Source organism: Antennarius striatus, chromosome 12, assembly GCF_040054535.1.
Source record: "Antennarius striatus isolate MH-2024 chromosome 12, ASM4005453v1, whole genome shotgun sequence".
In the NCBI taxonomy this organism is placed as follows: Eukaryota; Metazoa; Chordata; class Actinopteri; order Lophiiformes; family Antennariidae; genus Antennarius; species Antennarius striatus.
In genome coordinates this window covers 1,763,646-1,789,099 of record NC_090787.1, presented here as the reverse complement: position 1 = coordinate 1,789,099, position 25,454 = coordinate 1,763,646, and the positions used below count along the sequence as shown (strand labels likewise).

The window sequence follows — 25,454 nt, the reverse complement described above, 5'->3', positions numbered from 1 at the left end:
TCGGTTTTTCCCTTCAGGGGTCGTCACAGTGAGTCAGTGTCCTCCTTCTAACCCTATCTTCTGAATCCTCTTCTCTCACACCTACTACCTTCATGTCCTCTTTCACTACATCCATAAACCTCCTCTTTGGTCTTCCTCTAGGCCTCCTGCCTGGCAGTTCAAAACCCAGCATCCTTCTACCAATATATTCACTATCTCTCCTCTGGACATGTCCAAACCATCTCAGTCTGGCCTCTCTGACTTTATCTCCAGAACCTCTAACATGTGCTGTCCCCCTGATGTACTCATTCCTGATCCTATCCTTCCTGGTCACTCCCAGAGAGAACCTCAGCATCTTCATCTCTGCTACCTCCAGCTCTGTCTCCTGTCTTTTCCTCAGGGACACTGCCTCTAGATCAAACAACATCGCTGGTCTCACCACAGTTTTGTACACCTTTCCTTTCATTTCAGCTGAAACTCTTCTATCACACATCACACCTGACACTTTCCTCCACCCGTTCCATCCTGCCTGTACACACTTCTTCACCTCTTTTCTACTCTCTCCATTGCTCTGGACTGTTGACCCTAAGTACTTCAAATCCTCCACCTTCTTGATCTCTTCTCCCTGTAACCTCACTCTTCCACTTGGGTCCCTCTCATTCACACACATGTACTCTGTCTTACTGCGGCTAACCTTCATTCCTCTCCTTTCCAGGACAAACCTCCACCTCTCTAGCTTCTCCTCCACCTGTTCCCTGCTCTCACTACAGATCACAAACATCTGCAAACATCATAGTCCATGGAGATTCCTGTCTAACCTCGTCTGTCAGCCTGTCCATCACCATAGCAACAAGAAGGGGCTCAGAGCTGATCCCTGATGCAGTCCCACCTCCACCTTGAACTCCTCTGTCACACCTACAGCACACCTCACCACTGTCTTACAGTCCTCATACATCATACATCTCCTACTCCATTTCTCTTCCCATCTACACCATGATGGAACAACTTGAACCCTGCTCCTAAACTTCTGGCCTTGCTACCTTTCCTCCTGGTATCCTGGACACACAGTATGTGAACCTCCCTCCTCCTCATCATGTCATTTTTGTTTAAACTTTTATTTCGAAAAAAAAAAAATTCTCTCATGTGCGTTAACTGTTCGTTACAACGAAGCAGTGCCACGTTGTAATCTCTAAGAAAGGGTTGTGTCCAAGGATTTCTCTTCCCTGAGATGTTTAAGAGGTGAGACATCACTCTGATATGAGGAATTAGCTGCTGTATGGATGAGATGCGACATGTCACACTTGAGATGGCTCCTCCCCATTAACCCACTGAAGGATCACCACTTAAAGGCAATGTGCGGTTTTGATATCGTGTAGAAGAGTCCAAACAGCTTTACAGAAAAGATTAGTCTGTGTCTAATTTCCTCATCTCGTTTTTCTGATGGAGATACTGGAAGACACAGAGCTCTGCTTTCCTGAACTCTTTAACACCTCCTGTAGGAGGCAAATACACTCTCACTCTGAGACTGTGGTGATTTACATTTTGATGCCTTTGACTTCTCTGCTCACTGTGACTCTCAACCTGCTGGTCATCATCTCCATCTCCCACTTTAAGTAATCAATTTATGAAACAGATAAATGTGTAAATGGATGGTTTGCAGAATGTGTGTGTGTGTGTGTCTGTGTGTGTGTGTGTGTGTGTGTGTGTGTGTGTGTGTGTGTGTGTGTGTGTGTGTGTGTGTGTGTGTGTGTGTGTGTGTGTGTGTGTGTGTAAGTGTGTTTTAACAGAAGCTTTTATGTTAGCATTACATTTTGTTTCTAAAATATTATATCAAAATGTTATCCTACATGCAATAATGCACATGGTGTTTTCTTTCATTGCAGGCAGCTCCACACTCCCACCAACTTCCTTCTCCTCTCACTGGCGTTTTCAGATTTCTTTGTTGGGATCCTGTTGTGCTTCCATATCCTGATATCAGATGGCTGCTGGGTTCTCGGCAATCTTATGTGTGGTCTATTTAATATTCTAGACTTTACTTGTACCTCTGCTTCAGTAGGAACCATGGTTCTCATATCAGTTGACCGCTATGTGGCTATTTGTGACCCTCTACATTATTCCACCACCATCACTGTGAGAAGAGTTACAATCTGTATTTGTCTTTGCTGGGTCTGTTCTTTTCTATACAACTGCCTCTTAATGAATGACAATCTGAAACAATTAGACAAATATATTTCCTGCTTTGGAGAGTGTGTGATTGTTATTAACTCCTTTGCAGGAGTTGCTGACACTATTTTAACCTTTGTTGCTCCTGTCACTGTCATCATAGTTCTGTATATGAGAGTATTTGTGGTTGCTGTGTCTCAAGCTCGTGCCATTAGGGCTCACATTACATCTGTAACACATTCAAGTACCTTCTCTGCTCAGAATTCAGAGCTGAAAGCAGCCAGGACTCTTGGTGTTGTTATTGTTGTGTTTCTGACATGTCTTTGCCCGTATTTTATTTCTTCTCTTGTTGGTGAAAACAGCATGTTTAATGTTACATCTGTGACCTTACAAAACTGGCTGATTGGTTTTAACTCTTGTTTAAACCCAGTAATCTATGCATTTTGCTATCCCTGGTATAGAAACTCTGTTAAGCTCCTTATAACTTTTAAGATATTTCAGTCTGACACCTGTGACGCCAAAGTACTGTAGAGATTCTTTTTTTGGTTAGTTTTAAGAAATCAACAATTCATATTTCTGCTTCTGATTTAATTATCAGGCAAATTATAATGTGTTTTTCTTCTCCTATCCAATAATTTGGGAGGCAGTTCTTCTCACGGTTTTTTTTTGGTATTCACTATTTCTCTCCATTAAGCTGTGCGTAATCTCAGTTTTGCGAATTTAACCTTTGATAACCAGATATAGTTGATATTCTTGAAACATCAAAAGACTGATAGATCTTTAAGTTCTTGAAAAAAATAATTTATAGTGCCGAAAATATCTGACATGCCTTCTCTTTTAGGGTGACATTCCTTCTTCATCTTTTCCTTACTCATATTCTGTATTGCGCATCACTGATGGTTCCAAACCCATGACAAGTAACATGAGATACACTTTTACTGATCCCCCATAGTGGCTCATGTCAAGCCCCAGACATAGCAGGTCACACCAAAGTATATAGGTAACCCTCATGCCTGAGATGAGACTGGCCATTCAATGGCTCACACAACAGCCTCAGACTCCGAAACCTTGTTGTTTTTAGGGGTTTAAGAAATAAATCCTTCTCCTATATCTTCATATTTTCTGTTGTGACAATAAACATTTTGAATTTTGAGTTGTCAGGCAAAAATGGGGGTGGGTGGAGTGGTGGAATGTCAAGACAATTGTAGCAATAACAATTAAAGATATGGAAGTGACATAAAGTCATTGATCAGTAACTGTAGACAACTTGACAGAAAACACATTGGTTGGGGTAGTGTAATGGAGGAGGGGCTTCAGTATAAAAAAAATTTTGATAGTGATAAGGTACAAATTGTCCAGGGTGCACAACAATTTTCTGTCAAGACAAAATGGAAGGATGGTATGAAGTGCCGAAGAGTAATATCAGCTGTACAGAGGTTTGGTTTCTGAGCTAGTAGAACTCAGAAGCCTCTTCTTTACTCATCTTTTTTTTCTGATGATGGAGACAATGGAAGAAGTTGAACTCTGTTTTCCTGAACTGTTCAATGTCTCTTGTAAAAAGCCAAAGCACCCACACTCTGATGCTGCTCTGATTTATGTTCTTATGTCCTTTACCTCTGTGATCGCTGCAACTCTCAACCTGTTGGTCATCATCTCTATCTCCCACTTCAAGTAATTATGAAAGGAATAAATGTGCAGAAGCAGTGACTTATGCTTCTTTTGCACTTTACTATTGTGTCTGCTGAATACTGTGTTCACATTACAATCAAAACCATAAAATATATGTGATGCTTCTCTCTCAATCCAGGAAACTTCATACTCCAACCAACCTCCTCCTCCTCTCCCTGGCCTTTTCAGATTTCTTCGTGGGTATCCTAATGTCATTTCAGATTGTCATAACAAATGACTGCTGGGTTCTTGGTGACATTATGTGTATTGCATTTAGTGTATTAGACTTCACTACTACCTCTGCTTCAGTAGGAACTATGGTTCTCATATCAATTGACCGTTATGTGGCTATTTGCTATCCTCTACGGTACTCCACTAAAATCACTGTGAGAACAGTTACAGTCTGTATTTGCCTTTGTTGGATCTGTTCTTTGCTATATAACAGCCTCTTAATGTATGATAACCTGAAACATCCAGACAGATATGCTCTGTGCATTGGAGAGTGTGTGACTGCAATCACCTATATTGCAGGAATTGCTGACATTGTTTTGACCTTTTTTGCTCCTGTCACTGTCATCATAGTTCTGTATTTGAGAGTATTTGTGGTTGCTGTGTCTCAGGCTCGTGCCATTAAGTCTCATATTATGCCGGTAACACATTCAGGAACTGTTTCTGCTAAGAAATCAGAGCTGAAAGCAGCCAGGACTCTTGGTGTTGTTATAGTTGTGTTTCTGACATGTCTTTGTCCATACTTTATTTCCTCTCTTGTTGATGTAAACAGCTTATTTACTGTATCATCCGTGCCTTTACAAAACTGGCTGTTTTATTTTAACTCTTGTTTAAATCCAATCATCTATGCTTTTTGCTATCCGTGGTATCGAAAATCTATTAAACTCATTGTAACATTTAAGATAATTCAGTCTGACTCCTGTGATACGAACATACTTTAGAGACTGGGTAGGTGATGCCATGAAATTTTTTATGAAGAGGGAACAAAATTATGTTTGAATGTTTAGTGATGTGAGTGAATTTCGTTCCATTGTCTGAAGAAATATGAAATGTAATTTCATTTTATTTCACAAAGTATGTAACATAGAAATTTAGAATGTTATTTTACATCTTATAATGCCCATGAAAGGTGGATGGAGGGCTCCAAATGACTTGTGTGTTTTATTTGAGATATCTGTTAGTGTGTAATGATCATTTTTGCTATTGTTACTATCATCAGAGTTCTGGATATAGGATACTTTGTTGGTTATGTGTCTCAGTTATTGTGTAGATACAGCTATAGCTGCAGTGATGTTTTTTTTTTTAAAGTACCACTGCCACAGTTTTGTAGCCCTACCAGTTCAGTCATTGTATTATCTATTAAAAGTCTATTCAATATTTATGTGTATCGTCCTGTAAATCACACATAGATAGACATATCTATTTAGAAAAACACCACACTTAAATTTCAACTATATCCTTCAATATATCATAATACGGTACAGTAATCCCTCGTTACTCGCAGTTAATGCATTCCAGGACCACCTGCAAAAAAACAAAATTCCGAGATATAGCGATAAACTATTTATTTTATTATTTACGGTAATTTAAACGTTCATGAACCCTCCCCATACTGATATTAAACCATTTTATATTTGTATTACCATTTCCCACACTCGTATAGACTGTTTAAAGCACTGTTGTATTAAAGAAAAGTGTTTTATTAATACAGGAAAGTGTGCTGCGTTCCAGGAGTCTTGGAATACTGTGAGACACAAAAGTGCTTTAAACAGTCGATAAGAGTGGGAAAAGGTAATACAGATAAAAGGTGGTTTAATATCAGTATGGGGAGGGGTCATAAACGTTGAAATTACCGTAAATAATAAGATAAATAGTTTGTCGCTTCATGGCGGAATTTGTTAATCGTGTGTGGTTCCTGGAACGCATTAACTGCAAAGAATCAGGACGCGCTGTACTCCTTCTGTGAAGTAACTAAATTCACTCGCATGTGTTGCTGCTGCATTGTCTCACTGGTGGCTTACCAGCAGAAGAATAGGGCCTATGTGGGGGTTTTGTTTGCTCTACTTAATAACAATACACATGAGATAATTGGAGAGTGCCAGAATCTCAACTGGGTGTACAAATAATTGAACACATCGTTGTGTAGGAATAAATTGCAACTTTAGGATAGTTTAGGAAGCAAACCATATCTAATTGGATAGAGTTTGGACAATTCATTCTGCCGCTCAAAAAGACATCAATAAATTTTGAGCAACAGCAGTTAATACAGGTTAAAAAAAATCAACTCTAAAATATTAAAAACAATTACGAAGAGAAATCTAGGGCCGTGACGTTGCCCAGTATAGCGCAACCACCCACAGTTTGGGGTCCGGAAGCCAACCCCTTGAGAGGGGCTGGACTCTTCCCTTTTCTGGTGTTGTCCAGGGAGACAGGCGGTAGGCTGGTGTGGGCTTGCTTGTAGACCCACAGCTCAGTCACCATATGTTGGAGTTTACCCTGGTCAAGGAGAGGGTCGCGTCTCTGCGCATTCGGTTGGGCAAAAGTGCTTAGCTGTTATTTTGGCCTCCTGGCGGAATTGCAGTGCGGAATACCCGGTCTTCTTGGAATCCCTGGGAGGGCTACTGAATAGTGCTCCAACCGCGGACTCCATTGTTTTTCTTGGGAACTTCAACACTCACTTGGGAAATGACAGTCTAACCTGGAAAGGTGATTGAGATGAACGGCCTCCCAGATCTTACCAAGAAGAACAACCTTTCTTCAACCCAAACAGAGGAACTAAAGCAAAAGGTAACAGCAGCCCTTTCTGAAGCTAAGGTCCCCCTTTCCAACCTCTCCACCCAAGGAAGGAAGGCAGTGACGGCACTGAGTAAGGACAAGAATAACACCATCCTTCCAGAAGATAATCTGGAAGGATGGTAATCCTGAGCACAACAGACTACCACAGCAAGTTAATGTCTCTACGCAGCGACAGCAGAACTTATGAGAGCCTGAAGTGCAAACCAACCAGCAGCTACAAAAAAACAGTTGTGAACTGCTTATAGCAGCTACAGAAGGAGGAAACTATAAACCACAGGCTATGCCATCGCCTGTGCCCTGGGGAAGCCATTCCATGCAAATGTGGACACTGTCAACTCGGTCACATATAACATCGCCAAGCATGTTGCCCCCTTTTAGTGGGGAAGAACCCCTACTGTATACAGAACTCCATGGACTTTGTGGAAAAGGGGAGACTACTGAGAATAGATAGAGATGAGACCTCCGATGTCACCTCCCTATTCACATGTGTTCCCACAATGGAGGCAGGGGGAAATAGTAAGACAACGGCTTTTACACTACAACACAGTGACAGAACAAACCTTAGCAGGCAGCAGCGTGGGGGCATTCTGCTCCTCTCGAATTTCAAATCTAGCGAAAAAGAGATATAGCTCCTCTGCTATGTCTGTGCTGGTACTGGTGCAGGTGGTGGGAGACCCGGAGTGGTTCATGTTAACAAATTCACAGATGCCCTCCCAAAAACATTGGGGTTTTGCCTCCGTGAAGTATCCCTAGATCTTTCTGGCATATGCTGCCGTCGTCCGCTTGATGCCCCACTTCAGGTTGAATCTAGGCTAGGGTGAGAAACAGGGACAGATGGTCCAATTGCCCCAGGTGGTGGAGGGGGGAGACCTTGTACGTGTCCTTGATCCTACTGTAAACCTTAAGAAAATATAGGAAGCACAGTTCTTTAGTCCACATGATTAAAGTCTCCGGCCACAATGATAATGCCATCCGGGTGTGTGGACTGTTGTTTGCTAACAGCAGCTAGTAGGGTCTTTAATGCTGTTAGCATTAGCAGTAGGTGGTGTCAGAACTTACACTAGCACTTAGTGTGAGAGACAAACTGAAGGTGAATGCTGTAATATCAGTTGTGAAATAAATTATTTTATTTCATTTATTTATTTATTTTTTTAAAACTGAAATGTGACAAAGAAAACAATTTTGAAGGCATACTTATTAAAATAAATCCATCATCCATATGTTTACATTCAACTCCATGAAATTCCTTTACATTGGTGACTTTGGTTGCCATATAAAACTGCAATCCAATCCAGTGAGTGTCAGTCCATCCATCTTCACATTACCAATAATCACCATTAAAGTCGCAAAATGCGCAAAGAGGTGTAGAAATAGCTTTTGATGCCAACTGACAGCAACATAAATGCAGCAGATGGAGCATCACTGGATGCGGAAGCAGGACATTTTTACAGGTTTTTAAAAAATTGAGACACAACACATCAAGCATAATATGTAACTTTGGAAAAGCCAAATGAATGTAGGTCAAGCTTAATTCACAACCTTAGAGAAGTCATCAAATACACTTTTCAGCAGTAAATTCTATTTCAGAACCCTATCAACATTCTGAGAAGAATGGCTGGGCAACTTGGGTCATGAACTGGTAGCTCAGAAATGGAAGTCCTCCCTCTCTCTCCCTCTCTTTCTCACACACACACACACGCACGCACGCACGCACGCACGCACGCACGCACGCACGCACGCACGCACGCACACACACACACACACACACACACACACACACACACACACACTTTCTCACTCTGTCTCTCTCCATACAAACAAACATACAAAGAGACTGTTGGTGTACACTGAAGCTACTGCCAGGAAGCCATTCCTTTCTATACCTATGATCAATTATTTTAATACAGTATTTATAGAACAGAAATATGGGTAAATATTCACAATATACTACAGCATACATGTAGTCATAACTACAACAAGAGTCATAGTTGGTTTTATGTCTGATTGTCTTTAAACAGACACCTTACCTTGAGCACTGACAGATGTGAGACCTCTCCTGCTAGACAAGCATAATATTGATGGTCAAAAATAGTCAATGAGGTTAACTGATATAAAAAGCATGATTCTCATTGACAAATTGGTATTAGGGAAATCTGTTATATTAGATAAACTGCACATGAAGTGATAAAACTCCAGTAAACATCTTTTATGAGTGTTTATGATGACACCTAATGACAGTTTTTGTAAATTTTGTGACTTGTACTTTATATTTTGAAAATACAAATTAAATGTTTGTTGAGACTTTTTGGATTAGTTAAATCCATGACACTAATAAATGAAAAATTGTTGTCCATTCTCCACTAAACAATGCTCTGATGCCTTGACACACTAGAATACATTAGCCTCGCAGGAGTCAGGCTCAAGTATTTTAAATGTGAAAATGAGTTTAACAGATTTCCGATACCACGGAGAGCAAAAAGCATAGATTATTGGGTTTAGACAAGAGTTAAAAGATAGGAGCCAGTTCTGTAGGGGTACAGATGATACGGTAAACAAGCTACTTTCACCCACAAGAGAAGAAATGAAGTACGGGCACAGACATGTCAGAAACACAACTATAACAACACCAAGAGTCCTGGCAGCTTTCAGCTCTGATTTCTTTGCAAACATGGTTCGTGAATGTGTGACAGATGTGATGTGAGACCTCATGGCACGAGCCTGAGACACAGCAACCATAAAAACCCTCATATACAGAACTATGATGACAGTGACAGGAGCAAAAAAGGTTATAATAATGTCAGCAACTCCTGCAATGTGGTCAACAACAATGATACACTCTCCAAAGCAGGAAATATATCTGTCTAGTTGATCTAGATTATCATGGATCAGGAGACAGTTATATAGAAAAGAAAAAACCCAACAAAGGCAAATACAGACTGTAACTTTTGTCACGGTGATTTTGGATGAGTAATGTAAAGGTTCACAAATAGCCACGTAACGGTCAATTGATATGAGCACCATAGTTCCTACTGAGGCAGAGGTACCAGTAAAGTCAAAAACACTAAATGCAACACACACAATGTCGCCAAGAGCCCAGCATCCGTCTGTTATGAAGATGTGGAAGCACATCAGGACACCGACAATAAAATCTGAAAAAGCCAGTGAGAGGATGAGGAAGTTGGTGGCGGTGTGGAGCTGCCTGCATTAAGAGAAAAGCGTTATTTTTATACTGTAATTGCTCAAAGCATCACATTTCATTGCATTATCAAGCAGTTTTCAGAATCGTAAATGAATACAAGCAGGCCAGACACTTTCTACTTGTTTCTGTTAATCATGAATGTCTGAATGTCTATTATTTTCCTTAGCATATTACTTGAAGTGAGAAATGGAGACGATGACCAGCAGATTGAGAATAACAGTGACCACTGAAGTAACGGGCATTACAATATAAATCAGCACAGCTTCAGAGTATGTATGCTTTGGCTTCCTGCAGGACGTGTTTAAGAATTCTGGAAAACAGAGTTCAGTTTCTTTTGTTGTCTCCATTAACAGAGAGGAAAGGAGACACTACAGAGCTCTACTAGCTCTGAGACTAAACTTCTCTGGCAAACTGATATAATCCTTATTCTCTTCATCCCATTCGTCAATTTTGTCTTGGGACTGAGAAATGTGGTACACCCTGGAAAATCAATGTGTCATCGCTCTTACAAGAGCTTTGTCCTACCCCATCAGAATGTGGGATTTTCTCCACAACAGCAGCCAGCCGACAGTGCTATTTACTTTTTTTTTCTTGAAAGTGACAAAAACTGGATGCCATCGGTCTGACGGCCATCAATGCCTGGTGCCAAGACCTTGACACAGAAGTAAAGAAAATGGGGTGCACCTGGGGACAGTCGGTGAGACTGGCCCGGGACCATGATGGCTGACTTGATTTAAACTTGTATATTGTGGTAGTTTTAGAGATTTGGGATGTTTAACCTTTTCTTTGTAAGACTTCCAAACTGGGCATGATACAAGGCTTTGGGGGACACTGAGAAACTTGTAGTAGAAAGTGTATAGTAGCTCAACATCGCAGATATCAATGCACAAGCAGGACACACAGGTGGTGATGCTGTGACACTCAGCATGCAGTTAGCTAGTGTAGATTACATGTAGTTTACCATAGATGTTTAGTTAGCTACACGAGCCTGAATTGACATGGTATGTGCAGTCAAGAAAAAAACTGATATTCTCTTTTGCATTCCAGGCATGCAATAAAAGCCGCAAAGTCAGTCATCAAGGTCAAAGCCAGTGACACAGATGTTGTTGTCATCAGATTAAATCAATTTTTTTAATGTGGTCCCAAATCGTGACAGAGTTTATGGCACTTAATTTATAGAGCTTGTCTAAACCAGTTTCTCAATCCTATTTACAGAAACCCAACAGAATTCTCCAGAAGCAAACGGTGATGAGAAAAAACTTCCTTTGAACAGACAGAAACCTCAAGCAAACCCCAACTCCTGGGGGATAGTTGTCTGACGACCAGTTTGGGTTACAGAGAAGAAGAAGAAGAAGAAGAGAGCGAGAGAGAGTTTTTGATTTAATTTTTAAAATCACATTTATTGATAAAAGCCAAATTACAAGATAATCACGATGACACAAAATCCAAAAGTAGGATTTTCAACAGTACTGTGTGTTTCCTGAACAAAGAAAACATCAAACCTTTTAACATTTATCAAACTAAAAACAGAGGTTGTTGTCTCCATGTCCCTTGCTAGAGAGAGAGAAGGAAAGAAAGATTGGAATGGAGGGAGAAGGGGTATAGGGGTAAACAGATGGATGCTTACTATAACTTCTTCTTCTCCTTTTGGCTTTTCCCTTCAGGTGGAATGAGGAGGTACAGGAGTGCATACAGAGAAAGAGGTTAGCTAAGAAGAAGTGGGACACTGAGAGGACTGAGGAGAGTAGACAGGAGTACGGGGAGATGCAGCGTAAGGTGAAGGTAGAGGTAGCAAAGGCCAAACAAGAAGCTTATGATGACTTGTATGCTAGGTTGGACAGTAAGGAGGGAGAGACCGATCTATAGTAAAGTCAAGACAGAGAGACAGAGATGAGAAGGACGTGCAGCAGGTTAGGGTGATTAAGGATAGGGATGGAAGTCTATTGACAGGTGCCAGTAGTGTGATGGGAAGATGGAAAGAGTAAAAAATCAAATCAAATCAAATCCACTTTTATTCGTCCACACAATGGGGAAATTACGTTTTCCACTCCAGTTTTTTTTTTGTACATGCATATATATACTCTATATATGTGTTAGTCAGAATACACACACACAAATATTGTATACAGGCCCCTGAACACAACACACACTAGGGGCCTGTAGGCATGGTACTTTGAAGAGTTGATGAACGAAGAAAATGAGAGAACAAAGACTAGAAGAGGTGACTGTTGTGGACCAGGATGTAGCAAAGATTAGTCAGGATGAAGTGAGGAGGGCACTGAAGAGGATGAAGAGTGGAAAGGCAGTCGGTCCTGATGATATACCTGTAGAGGTATGTAAGTGTCTAGGAGAGGTGGCGGTAGAGTTTCTGACTGGGTTGTTCAACAGGATCTTAGATAGTGAGATGATGCCTGAGGAATGGAGGAGAAGTGTGCTGGTGCCCATTTTTAAGAACAAGGGAGATGTGCAGAGTTGTGGCAACTACAGAGGAATAAAGCTGATGAGCCATACAATGAAGTTATGGGAGAGAGTAGTGGAAGCTAGACTAAGGGCAGAAGTGAACATTTGTGAGCAGCAGCATGGTTTCATGCCAAAAAAGAGTACTGTATTTTCCGCACTATAAGGCGCACCTAAAAGCCTAACATTTTCTCATAAACCCGTAGTGTGTCTTATAATCCGGTGCGTCTTATATATGGATTCATATTCATATTAATATTGGTTAAAACATGATCGCTGAAAAAAAGGCGGCAGTCTGGCCGCCAGTCATGCCACACTCCGCCACTAGAGGAGCCCCCTCACAAGGCACTCGGTGGCAAAGTGATCAAGTGATCAGGTTTCCTTGATGAGGCTCAGAATGGCTTATTGACATAACAATAGGGGTCATTCAAAGGTAGTCAGGAAGTCATGAATGCAATCATGACCGCCTGAGCAGCGCGGCTCTATCTAGTGGACAGATTGCGCAACTACAGCCGCGGCAGTTTATCAAATAAATTTTATTTTTTTATTGTGTGCGCTTATAATCCGATGCGCCTTATATATGAAATAAATTATAAAACAAACAAATTATTGAGGTTGTGCCTTATAGTCATGTGCGTCTTATAGTGCGGAAAATACTGTACTACAGATGCAGTGCATGCAAACCTCGGTTTCCGACCACAATTCGTTCCTGAAGGCTGTTCGAATACTGATTTGTTCGAATTCCAAATACATTTTTCCCATTACAAATAATGTAAATGGTCTCAATCCATTCCAAGATGCAAGAAAACTACATTTTTTCAACATAATGTTATTTCATAATGCCATTTATATATCAAATTGTGTAGTAATGAAACATATCAAAGAAATGTAAAACAAAGAAGCAAACACGAGAAAGAAAGAAAAAAAACCCCATCAACGTAATCAGGTTAGCCTAAGGTTCGAGTTACCGTCGTCTTTTGGACAGAAGTTTATGGTACCGTAACTCGTACCATAGGCAATGGGACGCAAATTAAGTGAAAAATTATTGAATACAGTAAACTAAAATAAAAAGCACATTACCGTCACAATTTCTCTCGACTTTTCTCGCGCTTCGCGGCGAGAAATGATAATAATAATAATAATAATAATAATAATAATGGATTAGATTTATACTGTATTTGTTTTATTCCCTGTCATGACTCTTTTATTTCAGTAAAGGTCTTGATTCAAATGATTGGGACCACTATTTTTGATTTAACACAATAGAATCCTTATTTCATCGAAAAATTTTAAGGATTGTTAAAATTGGAATTGTCGACAGTGTAATGGACCAAGATGTAAAAGGTCCCCAAACTCAGCTGTTTGACTGCATCGCTTTGGAAAACACAACTTCATTGTGCATAATCTCAGAGGGTGTTGTGGCCATTAACGGCTTCACAAGACACAAAACAAACATAAACACTGTTCCATTTAATTTGTCCCCAGATACTGGGCAGTCCCCACTGTGTAGCCTATTATCCACTCTTAATGGATGTTATGCAAGGAAAGTTTTCACACCTCTTTTCACTTGTGTCACATGATGACAAACAAACTTAATCTTTCCATCAAAACATTATGCAATTGTAGTGTAAGAAACACATTACTTTTAGGTTACATCATATTCTTAAAAAATTTATGATGCAATTCAATGTATGATGCAACAGTTGCATAAAGTGACAGCTCATCAAAATCGCAGCCTCAAAAGTTGAAAACAATGTAGAAACCATGATGTCATTATGATTTTTACTGTATGCTCATCTGAACTCCTTCCAATGATTTTATTGAATGCTGTGTCTAACATTCTAAACATTCTATTCCAAATAACTTCCAAACGAGTAATGTAGTGATTGAGTTTTCTTCCAGTCTGTGGCGGAGGGTGGGAGCACTACAAATCGATTGTTGTTCGATTTAGAATTTGAACAACATTCAAATTCTATACATGTATCTCCTTGAAAAGGCAAAGGGCAGCAATTTAACAGGATTTCTGGAACAAATTATCCCAGAGATTCTCTGCCCTGAAAACTTTCCCACTCTCATCGCATCATCACCTGCGCAGACCACTTAGTCCTGACAATGTCATCTCTCATAAAGTGAAACAAATTCATTATCACTGATTGGAAGGGTGAATGTAATCAAAACGATAATTGTCCTTGAGTTTTAATGTCTATGTTATTCTATTACAATCCGAATTCCTAGAAAAATAAAATCCTGAGACAAACTGAACTTTGCACACCCCACATGCCAACAGTGGATTTAATCTTCACAATTTTAGAAATTACCATCTTTAAGCCCAGTTTTGATCAATTTGGTTGTAGTTGCATTTATGGTCACTGAAACAAAGGTTTGAGTGTCCTTTGAACTGAGGTTATTACTTTTCATGACCTGTCAAAAAACTCTTTCAGCGATCAGTAAGAAACCCATGTGGTAAATCTTTACCCAATACAAAAGGCTTTGTATCCGTCATTTACACTATCCTGATCAATAATCTTATGATAAAATCAGTTAAAAAAAAAAAGCAAATGCGAATCAGATTTTAATTATAATTGTAATGATGTCAACTGGAGTAATCTCCTTAAATAATCACAGACAGTATTTATTTCGTATAACCACAGGTAAATCCAACTCAATATTTTGAACCAACACATCTTCCTTGCGCAATGCATTGGAACTGTTCATATTTATAGCAGAGGAATTCTGGAAATATGTCACCAAAACATCCCCAGACAATATAAAATACAAAGTTCCTCTTAATCCCGGAATATGGATTTGTGGGGATATACAGACTGTTAATATGAGTTGTACAAAAAATATTTAATATTCCCATCAAGTACAGCAGAGAAAAAAGTTTTTTATTAACTCAGAACATGAATATTCTTAATTGTATGAATGAACATTTATAGAACAGCCTCAGAATTGAGAAATCCATTTTTTTGAATACAGCGGGGTCACGGGGTGACAGAGCGGGTCACCGGGAGCTGGAGCCTATCCCAGTTTGCATAAGGCGTGAGGCGGGGGACACTCCGGGCATGACGCCAGTGCGCTGCGGAGCCACAGACAAAGACAGACAACCACGCACACATACACTCACTCCTACGGGCAATTTGGAACGGCCAATTAACCTGAAGCCAATGTTTTTGGGGGTGGGAGGAAGCCGGAGAACCCGGAGAGAACCCACACAGACACGGGGAGAACAAGCAAACTCAGCGGGACTCGAACCCGGAACCGCCGTGTGGTGCCGTAACAGATTCATAGTTCATTTTTGTCTGTTAGCTGAAGAGTGCTCATGTTAAATCCTAAGGGAAATTGTAATTACATCAGCAGTTTCATTGTATGACAATATGACAAACATCGTTGTATATCAAGAGGAGGCGCTGGATAATGATGTCTTATAAGATGCCATTGGTCAGAAAGTCGATAGCTCATGAGCCTCACATCTTCTTTCGTCTCTGATCATGGTAGTTATTGAAAGAGCTGAACTCTGCTTTCCACAGCTGCTCAACAACTCCTGCAGAAAGCCAGTGCAGAATCATACTGAGAACATTTTACTTCACATCCTGTTGACTTGTATCTCTGTGGTAACTGTGGCTCTCAACCTGCTTGTCATCATCTCTATCGCCCACTTCAGGTATAACTCAAAAATAACTTTCAGTATTTGTTTCATTTTTGAAGAGCTGGTACTAATACAGGAATTGCTTTTAGACAATAGTTAGGGAAAACATGCATCTAAGGAATATTAGGTCATGTTGGCCTGTAGTGGTGACGCACCCAGGGTGCAGCGGCTCTAGACCGACTATCCGTCTGGCCTTTCAATTTCATTGTACCATCCCTGTGTATAATGACAAATAAAGCTCTTTGTCTTTGTTATATAAACATTATTGGCCATTTTATGAAAATCCATTTGTATTGAACAGTTCACATATACTGCATAGAATTAACAATATCCTCTATGACCACTAATGAGGCCTGTACCCCTTTTTTGTTTTATTGTTACATCTGAAAATATATAATGTCATATCAAATGTGGAATCAGGATGTAATTCTTTTTCTCCAGGCAGCTCCACACACCAACCAACCTCCTCCTCCTCTCCCTGGCTGTCTCAGATTTCTCTGTTGGACTCCTGATGATGCCGATTGAAATCCTCCAGACAGGGGGCTGCTGGTTTCTGGGGACTGTGATATGTGGAGTATTTCACTATTGTTCTTTTATCCTTACATCTTCCTCTGTAGGAAACATGGTGCTCATATCAGTTGACCGATATGTGGCCATTTGTGACCCTTTGTGTTACTCCAGCAAAGTCACTGTAAAACGAGTTGAACTCTGTGTTGGTCTGTGTTGGGCCTGTTCTGTGTTCTATAATGGTGTGATACTGATGGACTTCCTGAAACATCCAGATAGATATAATACCTGTTATGGAGAGTGTGTTGTTATAATTACCTTCATAAGTGGAGCTGTTGATATCCTGGTGACCTTTGTTGGCCCCGTTACTGTAATCATAGTTTTGTACCTGAGAGTTTTTGTGGTGGCTGTGTCTCAGGCCCGAGCCATGAGGTCTCATGTTACCTCTGTTACACAACAGCGTTCAGTTTGTGTCTCTAAGAAGTCTGAGAGAAAAGCAGCCAGAACTCTTGGTATTGTTGTGGTAAAATTTTAATGTGTTTTTGTCCATATTATTATCCGTCTTTTGTGGGCCAAGACTTTTCATCCAGTGACAATTATTCATTTTTTTCATTTTGGCTACTTTATTGCAACTCCGGTTTCAATCCTGTAGTTTATGCTTTCTTCTATCCGTGGTTCAGGACATCTGTTAAACTCATTGTTACACTTAAAATCCTTCAGCCTAACTCCTGTTACATCAAAATACTGTAAAAATATCTCTTGACTTGTCTGTACTGTCTGAACTGAAATAATCACAAGGAACCAAGGACTACAACAAAAAAAGAGTGTTCTATGCTTTAGAGTGTAACATCTTCAGGCACCCATGGAGGAAACATGTCCATTACATTGCTAGTGACATGTTATTGATGTCATTAATAAAACCATATAAATCATATAAATACAACCAGCTAACTGTTATTTGCTTGAGAAGGTCAACGCTCCACTGATTGCTCTTGGACTCCTACCTATAAAAATGACCACGAGTTTTAATTATATTTATGTAAAGCTTGTAAATATGCAGAAATGACTTTTTGATAATACTGATGTTATTACTTCTGGGTACAGTATGAAGGTAATTTTTTTCAGTTTTCATCTTCTGCATCGTTTTACATGAATCCTTTCTGACATCTGAAAAGAACTCAGTCGACATATTGATGTCAGTGTTGGGCTTTATTGACATAAATATTTCAATATTGATATAGACACAGTTTTATTTCAATATATCCAGGGTGTAATGAGTTGTTACCTGCTCTACTCTGTTATGAACTGAAAGCATTTTGTGCATCTGTACATCTGGAAATATGTGATATCAATTGTGCTATGATGATGGGCCTTTTTTTTTCTTCTCTTGATGGGTTATGACCAGGGCTTCTAAACGGTTCATGGAACGAAAACAAAAACCAGAAACTTTTGGTATTTTGGCAGGAACGAAACCGAAACCGAAAACTTTATATTTTTTAATGTTCCGGAACAGAATCGGAACAGAAAATAATTGTAAACCTGTTAATACAGGGTTTTTTTTCGTTCTTGAAGAAAATATTTGACCTGATGTTTCACTTCCTGTCATTCACTGGACTCGGGATGAGAGCAGAGAGAAGTAGCGGCTATCAGCAGCAGGTAAGAACAGGGAGGTCTCCCAGTCACCATTAATCATTACAGGTGAACACTCAGCGTGTCAGTCTGAACATGTGTGATTTAGACATGAACTCATTGGCTGCAGTCATTTTCAGAGCAGTGTGTTCCCGTACTGCCAGCGCTTTGTAGTAATACTGAGCTATGGGAGAAGAACTATGAAGATCTGTTGTTCAGCAATAAATGACATGGTGGGAGTTATTCTGTTCTTATGTCATGTAGTGTCTAAGTAGGAGGCATAAGCCTGAACTACATGATATAACTGTCATAAAGCAGAGGTGTAGTGCTGTGATACTGTTTACTGTAGGGTAGGGATATATCTATAATTATAGTCTATAGTATATAAACTAATTGCTTTAGTTGCCAATTTAAAAGTCGTTAATTTACCGTATTTTGCGCACCATTCATCTCATTGTATAAAGAGGCTCAGTCTAAATAACAGAGTTTATTTGTGTACTTTAACCGGACACACGGCGCACATTATTGTTCTGTGCATGGTTGCTAACGGAAGCAAAAAGCTGACTGGTTGGACTGTGTTGTACTACGTATTCAAATTTAAAAACATTATTTTTTAAATCTGTTTTTATTTCTTTATTTTCTGATAAATCTGTGCTAAATCCTTGAAGTCCTCGTCTCCAGTCTGCATTGAATCTCTCGGTAGTTTCTCCACCGCTGACCGGCTGGTTTCCGGGTGTCTGTCCGATAATGATGCGGCTTTAGAGAAACATCGGACAGAAGTCTGAGCAGACACGTTAGTCCAGGATCCACAATCCACCACATGTTGGGGGGGTGTAACTCCTCTGCACTGCCTCCAGTGCTGCGCCTTTTAACATGAAGTGTCTTCTGTGTTCACTGAGTTCCAAAATCTGTAAAAATGTTTTTGTGTGACGTCAGTCAGCGATCCTCCAGATCGGCCATTGTCCGCCGACATAGGACGTATTACGTCACCACGTACGCTGGCAGCGATGGACCAATTAGAGAACATGACGCGAGGCTCCGTCCGGCACACCTCCGGTAGGTACCGGTATATGTTGGATATACCGGGACTGAACCGCAGGTATGCTGGTAACCACGATTGGCTGAAGACCCCCGACGATGACGTCAGCGAAGAGACACGCTTACGACGCAACATGTAAACTCCAGGCTATCAGTTCCGGTTGTTCCGGTTCACGTAAAGAGACTGGGGGGCTTTTTTCACGCTTCGCCATCTCTCTTGATCTGTGACTCCATGCCCCCCCCCCCCCCCCACACACACACACACACCACCGCTTCTGTCAGAAACACGTCCAGCGGCTGAACTCGGAGCTTGTCTTCATCCTGGAGGATTAACGAAAGAACTCCACCCGCTGGACATCGGTGTGAACAGAGCCTTTAAAGTTAAGCTGGGGGGTCGTGGAGCGATGGATGAGAGACGTGAACACACGTTTACCAGGACTGGGGGCAGTCGGTGTATTTTTTAAATTTTAATACGTAGTACAACACAGTTCAACCAGAGTCACCTTTTTGCTTCCATTAGCTAGCATGCACCGACCAATAATGTGCGCCGTGTGTCCGGTTAAAGTACAGAAATAAACTCCGTTATTTAGACTGCACCTCTTTATACAATGAGATGAATGGTGCACAAAATATGGTAAGCTAAGGACTTTTAAATTGGCAACTAAAGCAATTAGTTTATATACTATAGACTATAATTATAGATCTATCCCTACCCTACAGTAAACAGTACCACAGCACTACACCTCTGCTTTATGACAGTTATATCATGTAGTTCAGGCTTATGCCTCCTACTTAGACACTACATGACATTAGACCAGAATAACTCCCACCATGTCATTTATTGCTGAACAACAGATCTTCATAGTTCTTCTCCCATAGCTCAGTATTACTACAAAGCGCTGGCAGTACGGGAACACACTGCTCTGAAAATGACTGCAGCCATGTCTAAATCACGCATGTTCAGATTGACACGCTGAGTGTTTACCTGTAATGATTAATGGTGACTGGGAGACCTCCCTTTTCTTAACTGCTGCTGATAGCCGCTACTTCTCTCTGCTCTCATCCCGCGTCCAGTGAATGACAGGAAGTGAAACATCAGGTCAAATATTTTTTTTCAAGAACGAAAAACCCCCCGGTATTAACCAGTTTACAATTATTTTCTGTTCCGATTCTGTTCCGAAACATTAAAAATATAAAGTTTTTGTTTTCGTTTCTGCCGGTTCAAAGCCCTGGATATAACTGAACATTTATATTTTATTATGGCCAGTCACACCTGTGCAATAATCATACTGTCTAATCAGAAAAAACATATGTGTTGTGTTTATATTTTTCTTCAGTGTATGTTTTATTTTATTTTCTAACACATCAAATCCACATTTCATGAATGTTTGTCTTTCATTAACTTTACAACGATGGGAATTGCATCATCATCATCATCATCATCATCATCATCATCACCATCACCATCATGGTCTAGTTCATTGCATCACACAATAAAAAACATGGTTGTATAAAAACAGGAGGAGCTCGATAATAAAATCTTGGGAAGGACACCATTAGTCAAAAAGTTGAGAGCTCACGAGCCTCTCATCCTTTTTGATCTCTGATCATGACAGTCATTGAAGAAGCTGAACTCTGCTTTCCACAACTGCTCAACACCTCCTGTAGAAAGCCAGTGCAGAATCATAGAGACAATGTTTTACTTCACATCCTGTTGTCGTGTATCTCTGTGCTGACTGTGGCTCTCAACTTGCTGGTCATCATCTCTGTCTCCCACTTCAGGTAGAACTCATGAAAATAATTACTGGTGTCTATTTTATTCATATGGTAAGAATTGAATTTCGACAATATATTAATACTTTGGGGTACAGCATGAAGATCAATTTGTTTTGAACACTTCATCTACTATATAGTATTATCTGTCTGCTTTACGAGTCCAGTAATGACTCTGGTACTGATATTGTACTTATATGATTGTTGGACTTTATTTTTATCTTTCTCTGTCAGACACACAGTTAATCAAAATATATCCAGGATTTAATGAACTATTTCCTGTTTTACATATTATTACGCTCAGTTATAATACGTATTATTAAGTATTATAACTAGGCACATTTTATGCATCTGTACATCTAAGAATATATTATGTGTTATCAAATTGTGCTGTTGTGATGATATCGTTTTTCTCCAGGCAGCTCCACACACCAACCAACCTCCTTCTCCTCTCACTGGCTGTTTCAGATTTCTTTGTTGGACTTCTGATGATGCCTTTTAAAATCCTCCAGACAGGGGGCTGCTGGTTATTGGGCACTGTGATATGTGGAATGTCTTGCTACTGTTCTTTTATCCTTACATCTTCCACAGTAGGAAACATGGTGCTCATATCAGTTGACCGATATGTGGCCATTTGTGACCCTTTGTGTTACTCCAGAAAAGTCACTGTAAAAAGAGTTCAACTCTGTATTGGTCTGTGTTGGGCCTGTTCTGTGTTCTATAATGGTGTGATACTGACTGACTTCCTAAAACATCCAAATAGGCATAATTCCTGCTATGGCGAGTGTGTTGTTATAATTTCCTTTATAAGTGGAGCTGTTGATATCCTGGTGACCTTTGTTGGCCCCATTACTGTAATTATAGTTTTGTACATGAGAGTTTTCATGGTGGCTGTGTCTCAGGCCCGAGCCATGAGGTCTCATGTTACCTCTGTTACACAACAGCGTTCAGTTTGTGTCACTAAGAAGTCTGAGAGAAAAGCAGCCAGAACTCTTGGTATTGTTGTGCTTTTATTTCTGATATGTTATTGTCCATACTATTTTCCATCTTTTGCGGGGCAAGACTTTTCATCCGGTGAAGATTATGCAATTTTTGCTCTGTGGCTTCTTTACTTTAACTCTTGTTTCAATCCTGTGGTTTATGCTTTCTTCTATCCCTGGTTCAGGACATGTGTGAAACTTGTTGTTACACTTAAGATCCTTCAGCCTAACTCCTGTTATGCTAACGTACTGTAGAAATATCTTTTGACATGTCTGTACTGTCTGAACTAAAATAATCATCAAGAACCAAGGATTAAAACGATCAATCAGACGCAAACATGTAGTGAATTTCATTGTTTGCATTTACCTTTCATTTATATTTCAGACAATATTCCAGATTGTTCAGAATTATTAAGACATGTCATAGAAACAAGTGAGCCAACCAAATGAGTCACTACTAGATCTGTTTTAGTTGATGAAATATTGGGTCAACACACAAAATGTTTTTGAAAATAAAAAATTAAAGAAAAGGAGGTCAAAGGATATGCTCTGGAGCGCATTATCAATTTGGCTATCAAATTGTTTTTTATTTTGTTTGTTTTTTTATTTTGTGACATTGATTTTTCAGTACACAGGTAATACGTCATCAAGACCTTTTGATTCTCTCTTTTGAAGGTCCATCTTTTTTCTTTCAATTTTGCAGTATCAAATTTTTAAAGGATAAGTGAGGAGAAAGGTTTCTGCCAGCTCATCTGATATCTCATCCCTTCTACACACAATGGACAGCACTAGGCTAGTGTACTCCAGGTTGGAGTTGATGTCTATGAGGGTCAAAGGAGACCCAGTAACATGCAACCTTATCCCCACCAAGCTCCGACGAAGATATTGTGATTGCCGAATGTGTAGACTGTCCCACACGGAATAACAGAACCATCGATCTGTTTTACACAAATGCTAAGGAGGCATAGACTGCCACCCCTCTCCCCCCACTAGGTAAATCGGACCATAACCTAGTGTACCTACAGCCCAACTACATCCCGCTGGTGAAACGGCTGCCAACAACAACACAGCAGGTCAGGAGGTGGTCCCCGAAAGCAGAGGAGACGCTGAGGGACTGCTATACTGGTTATACTGGTTATATTTTAATTTTATACTGTTTATATTTGAATTTCATTTTATACTGTTGATATTTTAATTTTATACTATCTATATTTTAGTTATAGTTTAGTATATATCCTGCTGTTTATCCAGTATTTATTCGTGATGTAATGCCTGAGCAGTGGATATGTACAATTTCCTCCGGGAATCAATCAATCAATCAATCAACCAACCAACCAACCAACCAACCAACCAACCAACCAACCAACCAACCAACCAACCAACCAACCTACCTACCTACCTACCTACCTACCTACCTACCTACCTACCTACCTACCTACCTACCTACCTACCAGACCACTGACTTGGATGTTATTGTGGCCTCACATGGGTATGACATTGAGGAGGCAGGTCAGGTGCGGGAGGTCTGGAATGGGATGAGAACCATCACTGGACACGGGAAAGGGCGCAGCACTGTGGAGGGGAATAGTGAACGAACAAATGGACTAAACAGCATTTTCAATCGGTTCATCTCCCCCACCACTCCCGACTCCTCATCCCAGGTGTCTCCCGGCCCTGCAGACTGCTCCACTGATGCTCCCTCCTCCTGTGCTTCCTCTCCTTCCGCTCCTGCCACTGCCACCGAGCCCACTCCAAGAGCTGCGAAACTCAACGGCCCAACCTCAACCACTGGACTTCCAACCTCGCCATGACCTCCCGCTCCCACCACAACCGAGACCGTCATCACTGCAGACCTGGTGACGACAACGCTGCGGAGGCTCCGTCCCTGTAAGGCGGCTGGACTTGATCAGGTTTCCCCAAGACTCTTCTGAGCCTGTCGTTTGGAACTAGGGGACCCCCTGCAGCGATTGTTCAACCTCAGTCTGTGGTTGGGGTTGGTCCCGTCACTGTGGAAGACCTCCTGCATCGTCCCTGTACCCAAGAAAAGACGCCCTACTGAGCTCAACAACTACTTACCGGTCGCTCTTACCTCCCATGTAATGAAGACCCTAGAGCGACTGGTCTTGGAGTTCATGCGTCCACAGGTGCAGGGTGCGATTAACCTTATCCAGCCTTATCAGGCCCAGGTTGGGGTGGACAATGATGTCTTGTACCTCCTCCATCGTGGGCTCTCTTACCTGGATGTCGGGGGCTGTGCTGTCAGGGTGCTCTCCTTTGACTTTTCGAGCACCTTCAACACCATCCAGCCCCGGCTCCTGCAGGATAAACTGACCTCCATGGCTGTGGACCCCTACCTCGTGAGCTGGATTACGGACTACCTAACAGACAGACCCCAGTACGTCCGTATGGGGGAGTGGTTGTCTTCTATGGTGACCAGTAGCACGGGGGCGCCACAGGGGACAATGCTCTCCCTCCTTCTCTTCACCCTCTACACATCGGACTTCAAGCACAACTCTGATACATGCCACATACAGAAGTACTCCGATGACACTGCGATTGTGGCATGTATCCTGGGGTGAGGGGGGGGGGGGTACAGGGCATTGGTGGCTGACTTCATGGAGTGGTGCCAACAGAACCAGCTCCAGCTCAACGTCTCCAAGATAAAGGAGATGGTGCTGGATTTCTGGCGGGCACCCCCTTCTCCACTGCCAGTGATCATCACGGGCAGTGAGGTGGAAGTGGTAGGCAACTATAAGTACCTGGGACTGCAGCTAGACAGCAGACTGGACTGGTCACTCAACTCGAACTGTGTGTACAAGTAGGGGCAGAGCAGGATGTACTTCCTGAGAAGGCTGACCTGCTTCAACATCTGTCCTGAGCCCCTTTTCATGTTCTATCAGTCTGTTGTTTCCAGTGTGCTGTCATACGCCATTGTGTGTTGGGGTGGCAGCATCAGGAAAAGAAGGAAATTTCTCAGGGGGCCATCCATCACTTCATCAGGAGCATGCCCAGGCTTTGTAGGGAGGTCATACAGACACATTGAGGCCACACACACTAACGAGCTTCATTTGGACTTTTTTTAAGGACACTACATCAAAGAACTGATTAACAAGTTACCAGTCTCCAAGGCAGTGGAAAGTTTTGGCAGAGAGATTAAATGAACCAACTTACAGAACCAATCAACTATGGTTAGTATGAAGTTGTTCTTTTCCAACGGGAGAAGTCCTGTAGCATGATCAACTACTATACGGGACCAGGGACGTGAGGGAATGGGCAGTGGTTGGAGGAGTCCCATTATGGATAGGTATAAGGGCTTATTATGCATACAAACATTGCAAGCGGCAATGAAAGCTTGAACATCCGCAGCCATGTGAGGAGACTCTAATCACTGTTGTAGCAAGGTCAGCATGCAATGGACTCACGGGTGGTAGTATGCACCCATGTCAGAACTGATGGCGTCGCTCCCAGAGGAACAAACAACAAATTCAGTGGGCATTTCTCAGGCACTGTTTGATCCTGAAGAGTGTCCTCAAACTCTCGCTTCACCTCCCAACGAACCATATCTACCATCTGTCTGGACAGAGACTGGTCTTAGAAGAAGGCACTC

The 25,454-nt window shown here is 41.1% G+C and overlaps 4 protein-coding genes and 1 pseudogene across 4 annotated transcripts; 4 read left to right on the top strand and 1 right to left on the bottom strand.

Moving 5' to 3' along the window:
- Positions 1 to 1,419: 1,419 nt before the first annotated feature.
- LOC137605542 (trace amine-associated receptor 13c-like) lies at positions 1,420 to 2,673 on the top strand. Its single transcript, XM_068330293.1, has 2 exons — positions 1,420 to 1,592; positions 1,863 to 2,673. The coding sequence occupies exons 1-2, from the start codon at positions 1,420 to 1,422 to the stop codon at positions 2,671 to 2,673; spliced, it is 984 nt and encodes a 327-aa protein (XP_068186394.1).
- A 964-nt stretch (positions 2,674 to 3,637) lies between these two features.
- Positions 3,638 to 4,760, top strand: LOC137605363 (trace amine-associated receptor 13c-like). The gene is made up of 2 exons (XM_068330008.1): positions 3,638 to 3,813; positions 3,950 to 4,760. Exons 1-2 carry the CDS (start codon positions 3,638 to 3,640, stop codon positions 4,758 to 4,760), a joined length of 987 nt encoding a protein of 328 aa, XP_068186109.1.
- Positions 4,761 to 9,003: 4,243 nt separating this feature from the next.
- On the bottom strand, positions 9,004 to 10,532 carry LOC137605478 (trace amine-associated receptor 13c-like). Its single transcript, XM_068330186.1, has 3 exons — positions 10,467 to 10,532; positions 9,989 to 10,182; positions 9,004 to 9,814 (listed from the first exon to the last, which is right to left on the bottom strand). The coding sequence occupies exons 1-3, from the start codon at positions 10,530 to 10,532 to the stop codon at positions 9,004 to 9,006; spliced, it is 1,071 nt and encodes a 356-aa protein (XP_068186287.1).
- Positions 10,533 to 15,336: 4,804 nt separating this feature from the next.
- LOC137605475 (trace amine-associated receptor 13c-like) lies at positions 15,337 to 17,177 on the top strand (annotated as a pseudogene).
- Positions 17,178 to 20,703: 3,526 nt separating this feature from the next.
- On the top strand, positions 20,704 to 22,102 carry LOC137605331 (trace amine-associated receptor 13c-like). The gene is made up of 2 exons (XM_068329912.1): positions 20,704 to 20,876; positions 21,286 to 22,102. The coding sequence occupies exons 1-2, from the start codon at positions 20,704 to 20,706 to the stop codon at positions 22,100 to 22,102; spliced, it is 990 nt and encodes a 329-aa protein (XP_068186013.1).
- The last annotated feature ends 3,352 nt before the right edge of the window (positions 22,103 to 25,454 follow it).

Excerpts from the sequence above, each read along its gene's own strand:
- LOC137605542 (XM_068330293.1), top strand. The coding sequence starts at position 1,420 with ATGGAGATACTGGAAGACACAGAGCTCTGCTTTCCTGAACTCTTTAAC. Across the intron at positions 1,593-1,862 it reads ATCTCCATCTCCCACTTTAA|GCAGCTCCACACTCCCACCA; the intron begins GTAATCAATTTA and ends CTTTCATTGCAG.
- LOC137605331 (XM_068329912.1), top strand. The coding sequence starts at position 20,704 with ATGACAGTCATTGAAGAAGCTGAACTCTGCTTTCCACAACTGCTCAAC. Across the intron at positions 20,877-21,285 it reads ATCTCTGTCTCCCACTTCAG|GCAGCTCCACACACCAACCA; the intron begins GTAGAACTCATG and ends GTTTTTCTCCAG.
- LOC137605478 (XM_068330186.1), bottom strand. The coding sequence starts at position 10,532 with ATGGTCCCGGGCCAGTCTCACCGACTGTCCCCAGGTGCACCCCATTTT. Across the intron at positions 10,183-10,466 it reads TTCTTTACTTCTGTGTCAAG|TGTCTCCTTTCCTCTCTGTT; the intron begins GTCTTGGCACCA and ends AGAGCTCTGTAG. Across the intron at positions 9,815-9,988 it reads GTCTCCATTTCTCACTTCAA|GCAGCTCCACACCGCCACCA; the intron begins GTAATATGCTAA and ends CTCTTAATGCAG.
- LOC137605363 (XM_068330008.1), top strand. The coding sequence starts at position 3,638 with ATGATGGAGACAATGGAAGAAGTTGAACTCTGTTTTCCTGAACTGTTC. Across the intron at positions 3,814-3,949 it reads ATCTCTATCTCCCACTTCAA|GAAACTTCATACTCCAACCA; the intron begins GTAATTATGAAA and ends CTCTCAATCCAG.